Genomic DNA, 6,334 nt, shown 5'->3' with positions numbered 1-6,334 from the left:
TAGCTGAAATACTGTAACTTACATATAAAGATGATATAGTAACAATGCAAGCCAAACGATAGGGGGGAAACATTTGCGCCAGTAATATCTGTCAAAGCATTCATCTGCTGTTGTTGAGAAGAGCATTTGAAAATGACCCCAAAGCTATAAATATGAGTTGTGCTTAGTAGGCACTTTGGACACACTCCCTATTCATTCATCCAGGTTGTTGCATTAATCAAGATCCAATTTCATAGACTCGGCTACATTTAAAATAAAGTAGGGGTACTCTACTAAATATTCCATATCAGACTTAACATTGGCCAAAGACAACTTTACGTACCATAGTTACAGTATGAGCAAACTATATAAATTATGGGCTAATAGATTTGTCCCTTTTTCCTCTACCCCAGGAAATGTGATATAACAGAGACATCTGACAACCAGCAGCTTGTTTAATGACTGTCTTAGTGTGGTTGCTATTTCAGTGATTGTAGAAAAGTAGCATGATTACTCAGACACGTTCAAGCAGATTTGACAAGGATTGTTTCCCTTCTTTTTAAAGGATAATTCAGGTTAATTGGGATTAAAATACTGGCGAACATAGCCCCGGACTTGGATACAGCTGTTTTAACAATAAGTACATGGCCACAGTCCAATCCAAACAGCAGTTACAGTATGAACCCTGTTCTTCTCCTGTTCATCAGAATGGCAGAATTAACCGGCATAACTTATATGTCCACTCTACTGACCATAATATTCACAAAGAAGTAAAGTTAATCATATTCATGTGACCTTTTGTTCATTGTTAAGGGGATACTTCGGGATTTTATCTACTTCCCCAGAGTCAAATGAATTTGTGGATGCCATAATCATCATCCATGGCACCTGGGGAACAGTGGGTTAACTGCCTTGCTCAGGGGCAGAACAACAGATTTTTACCTTGTCAGCTCAGGGATTCGATCCAGCAACCTTTCCATTACTGGCCCAAAGCGCTAACCAATAGGCTACCTGCCGCCCCTGACTGGAAGTCTATGGGTATCTACTAGCATGCTAGCAGATATTCATAGACTGCTAGTCATTGAGCTAACGCTAGTTTGCAATTGCACTTGTTAGCAACTTCATTCAAACTGCATGCAGAGACATACATTTGGTGTCCACAAGTTCATCTCACTCTGGGGAAGTCCCCTTTAAGACAAGGCTTTATCAGAACGTTATTATACCATGTGACTGTAGAGTGCAATGTCACAGCATGGTGAGCGATAGGACAGTGTACTCACATAGTGACATCCAAGTGTATGCCAACTAGAAATTTACAAAGCAGGATTTGTATTTCACTTTGATTGAACATTTGATATGTCATGGACAGCAGGATAGCCTAGTCTGCAAGGGCTTGGAACGTAATATTCACACACAAGGTGTCCTTACACAATGAATGGATGGGATAACAAATGAATAAATACATACATAAACTGAGAACGATCAAATAAGACATTGTAGTTCAAGTTGTTGGACACTGAATATTGTGCATTGGGGTGACAAACGTAATTCAATTTGAAGAATTACAGATCATGTATTGAGATGTCAGATACTGTGTTTATTTATGTATCTGTTGCTTGGTGTAACATTTTATGGATTTTAAATTGTCAAATCAAATATTCTAAAGGCTATTCCTTTTCATTCTGTATGAGTGAAAGCATCACACTGCTTGTTTCACCGTTATCTTCCATAAGAGGGTGCTTACTTACTGAGCTTAAGCAACTCCTTGTTCTTAACGTAGCTACATCAATCACGTTCTGGTGTGAAAAGCTTTTCTAGTACAAGATATCGATGACAATAAGCAAGCCTTTCAAACCTGTCATCTTTCATGTCATAATGCACAGTAATAGCATGCATGCACACACACAGACACACACACACACACGCTGTACCTATATGTATATACAGTACACTTTACAATAGTGATCAAAGGTACAGTATATGAAGTGTATTTGAAAGTTGAGCAATCTGAAAAGGGACTATTATGCTCTGCAGTCTGATCAACTCATGAACTCATTAACTGATCAGTCTGATCCACTCATTAACTGATCAGATACAGATACTCCACAGCTGCTGTAGGCGCATGTTTGTCTTTTATACTCCTCATATCAGACGAGAGAACCAACATTGAATTCTTGCTGCTCCTTCAGTGAAGATTGTTTGCTAACATGAAATACTCCATTGAAGTCGGTCAATGATGCTCCAGTATGCTCTGGAGCTAATAAACGGTGCTTTGCCACTTGTCAACAAGTTCAGTCAACAAGAAACACTGTGTCCTCATTTATGGAACGTTTAGTGTGAGCTTATGTGTTCTTCTAACTCATATTCAAAACGCAAGAGGACAACGTGTTCATTTCAGACATTATCATGTGTTGTCAATCATCAACATCTCAAGAATCTCATCATGAAGCCGTCCCTATAGTCCACATTGCGTACCAGATATACTACTGTAACAGGCTTTGATAACTTAATGCTGAGTACGAGTTCAGTGTCTTATAGGTAATGTAAGCCTTTGTTCTGATTTGCATTAAGCTGAGTGATTGTGAGAAGGACAAAATAAATAGGCCATATAAACATATTCCACACAAATAGTCCCCCATGGCCTTGATGAGTTCTTAAGGACATGTCAGACATCCTGGCTGTAAATTAACTTGATGTTGAACAGGACGACTTCGCTTGAAAGTTGGGTTTCTAAAGATTGAAAATGTGTCTGCTGTCTTCACTGGTTCTTATCGCTTTTTCATTTAGATCTCTGTCTAGCCAGCTGCCAGATGATGTAGCCTGGCCGGCTGCATGCCTTCTTAGAGATAGTCAGTCACAATCAGTCTGTATCAGAGGGGAGTGTGGCAGCTCGAACACACTTCACACAGGGTCAATTTGATTTATAAGAAATGGAGGGACGGACCAACACAAAACGGGCCTTGTTGCCTGCGAGTGCCTCACAGCTCTGTCTCACAGTGTTGGCCATTGTGTGGCCTGCCATGGAGCAGGCCCCTGGCTGCATCTGAGACCGGGCTTCCAGACCCTTACATCTGCTGGACACTAACAAAGACTCATAGAAAACGTCTCATACCACAAGATGGTTCTTCCTGGACCGTTTTATTCTTTGTCTTGTAAATAAAGAAAAGAGGCGGAGTAGAAAGATGTTTAGTGTCTGTCCATTCCTTCCATGTCTTAGCTTTGACCCTGGGTGCCGGGTCACTCTGGCCAGTAATGAGAACCCATATGTGTGACAAATGTTTCCTCCTCCTGGTTCTAAAAGAGCCTTGTCCCACTCAATGTTCACTGTGACTAGTTAACGGACACTTCTCTCATTTGGCTGTTTGCTTCCTTACGACGTAGTCTCAGCCCAACATGGTAAGGCTTTGTTTTTAATGCTATTATTATCAGTCTCTGTTATCAATGACATTTTTGACAGTACTTTATGTGTGGTGTTACATTTTTTGACAGAATTGGGAGTTGCTTCAGTGGAACAATTGTGGTAGTCAGACAGAATGGGTACAGGAGATTCATTGGCTCTGTTCAAGCCTTTGTGTCGGATGTAGTTGTATTTTATTTCTCATCCTTTTGAGTTTGGTGGATGTTTATTCTGCTAAGACATGGTCTGTCTGTCTCTGTCCAGATATAGCTCTCATATCCCGCTTCTTCTGCGGCACAATGTGTGCCCTGTGGCGGGGCCTGCCAAAACACTTTGATCTTCACTGTTGGTTTTAACTGTCCCTCAGCCACCCTGCTCTCCTAGCTCAGTCAAAGTCCCTCTTCTTCTGTGTCTTCAGGAAGGCTCTGTTTCCCTTGAAAGATAAAAACAGAACCTGTTAAATGAAGTCTGGAATGTTTATTGTCACGTTCATTGGCCTGTGTAAGAAACAGGGCTCACTGATTTGTCCATGTTCGCCCCTTTTTATCATTATCATGTGTGGAGTTACAGTATGTTGTTTTACAAGACTTTTCTCATAATTACTGAAACTTACAGTACAGTTAGTACTGTACATGCCCTGGAGCCACAGAGAAAATCATGTAAAAATGAATTACATTTAGTCTACTGTTTTGTGAGTGTTTCAGATAAAGAGTCACTTACCTTACTGAACTTGCAACATTTTGTTGCAATATATTATTTGACATGTACACAAATGTGGGTGACTGACAACAAGCACCACAGTGCCTTCATTTTAATTGATTTGATTGGACAGAATGGAAGATATTATGTGCATAGCAGAACCTGAGGTAGCAGGTTGAATCAATGCAGATGCAGTGTTTTTGAAATCACCTCAGTATGTAGACATTCTAAACAAAGGGTCATACAATGACAATCAACTCGATTGACTGATGACTCAAAGCTAGCACAAGTACCACATTTGCAGTGGGATTTCATCTGTTCCTCCCACTCTCGTACTCTGGAACATTTCCCAATGATCTCAAACTGTTTATAATATATAATGAAATTAAACCCTACCTCAGTGGGTTAAACACAGACTCCGCCTTACACAGACTACGCCTTACTAACTCTTGGTTATGTTGTGGTGGACTGTCATTTCAATTGCTTCAAGGGAACCTGGTAATGTTTGTAGTGTAGCTAACCACTGAATGGTGCTGAATTCACTCAGCATGCAGTCAAAGCTATAATATCCACTTCTGGAGCTAACTAGTGCTCTCAAATCGTATCCTGATGTCGACAGCAGATGAGAGTTGTATTCATAACATTGCTAACGTAGCTAGCTAACATACATTTTTTGAAAACAAGTTATACAATGTAACAAAGTATAATTTCGGAATCGAAAAATACTCCATCAACAGACTCTGCACTTCAGGAATCACAGTACTCCCTTTGCACTGTTCAATTATTAAGCTATTTCATTTTTTTTTTTTTTTATTGTTTGGGGCCATAGCCCTCACTGGCAAATGCAATTGAAAAGTGAGCTTGTCCAATGTGTCGGACTCGACAGTTGTTGCACTGCGATTGGTTGCTAAAAATTCTGGGGCAGAGCTTAGCGAATGGTAATTTGCTGTTGAAAGCAATTTGGAGTTTAAAACTGTTACTCTGGCACTCGGTGCACCACCAAGACTTCCTGGAGTGACAGTGAAAGGGCTTTGCCCACCGGGCCACACCACTGAGTGAGCGAGATAGGCCCTAAGTAGGATACAATAGGCAGAGAGATACATTGACATGCAGAGCCGAGTGTAGAGAAAATCAGTCAGCGGTGAGGATTTAACACTAGGCCAGGCTCTTCATTTAGTACCCCTGTCTCCAACCAGCTTCAGGTGCTGCACTATAATAATCCCCCTATTGCAGGTAGCACAAAGTGGGGTTAATGCTCTCATTCATTCCCAGTCATACCAATGAAGCCACAGAAGGGCATGCTAACAGCAAGAGCCCAGACTCTCCTCTGTAGTGATGGGAGAGGGCCTGTCCTGTTGATTTGTTGGTATTCAATGGGAACTGAGGAAACTGGAGGGGAGTATACTCTATAAAGAGTCTCCTCCCAGGGGTTGCAGTGGGAGCACCACCCCAGAGGATTGTGGGATTTGGCAGGAGATATCAGAGGATTTTGTCCTTTTAAATTCTTTGAAAGCTTGGACGCCGTTACGCTTTATTCAACAGTTTTTTGCCAGGGGACATGTGAAATCGCTACAGCTCAGGGAAGTGAGATAAATCACAAATGATACAAATCTCAAGATAAGAATCTGTCATTTACATCTCTCTGGGAGGATTAATTAGTTAACGATTCATGTCTCTGGCAAAAAGTAACAGTTCACTACTATTCCATGGTTCAGAGGATTGTATGCTGCCGTCTGATTTACGTTAAGCTAATGGACATTGTGCTCCTTGGTGATACAGTATGTTCATGATTTGTCTGACATAGTGTAATCACATACAGTATGTCCTTATTGGGAGCTTGAGGAAGGATAATGCATTTTATGAGCTCATGATAAATGACTGAGGACAGTTTCCTGCAGCACAGCATGGCTCGTCAATGAAGACGAGGCGTTTTGTATTGTACTCACTGCAAACTGCTCACTGTAAGCCCAGTGCTTTATATCAGAAAGAGAGACAGAAAGGAATCTCTTTTATCTTGTACATCAAACGAGTTCCCAAGTTCTCTCACGTCACCCCGCTCCTCCGCTCTCTCCACTGGCTTCCAGTTGAAGCTCGCATCTGCTACAAGACCATGGTGCTTGCCTACGGAGCTGAGAGGGGAACGGCACCACCGTACCTTCAGGCTCTGATCAGGCCCTACACCCAAACAAGGGCACTGCGTTCATCCACTGCGTTCATCCACTTCTGGCCTGCTCGCCTCCCTACCTCTGAGGAAGCACA

The 6,334-nt window shown here is 41.6% G+C and overlaps 1 protein-coding gene across 1 annotated transcript in view; it reads left to right on the top strand.

Annotated features, from left to right (window-relative positions):
* Positions 1–3,261: 3,261 nt before the first annotated feature.
* LOC106606940 (growth arrest-specific protein 7) overlaps positions 3,262–6,334 on the top strand; it is a 37,981-nt gene continuing 34,908 nt past the window's right edge. The window contains exon 1 of the mRNA XM_045720247.1: positions 3,262–3,375. Within this exon, the coding sequence (XP_045576203.1) occupies positions 3,373–3,375 (3 nt within the window). The 5' untranslated portion in view covers positions 3,262–3,372. The remainder of the gene's footprint in view (positions 3,376–6,334) is intronic.

Source organism: Salmo salar, chromosome ssa06 (genome assembly GCF_905237065.1).
Source record: "Salmo salar chromosome ssa06, Ssal_v3.1, whole genome shotgun sequence".
Classification (NCBI taxonomy): domain Eukaryota; kingdom Metazoa; phylum Chordata; class Actinopteri; order Salmoniformes; family Salmonidae; genus Salmo; species Salmo salar.
Note: the sequence above shows the minus strand (reverse complement) of the source record. Positions and strands in the feature narration are given on the sequence as shown.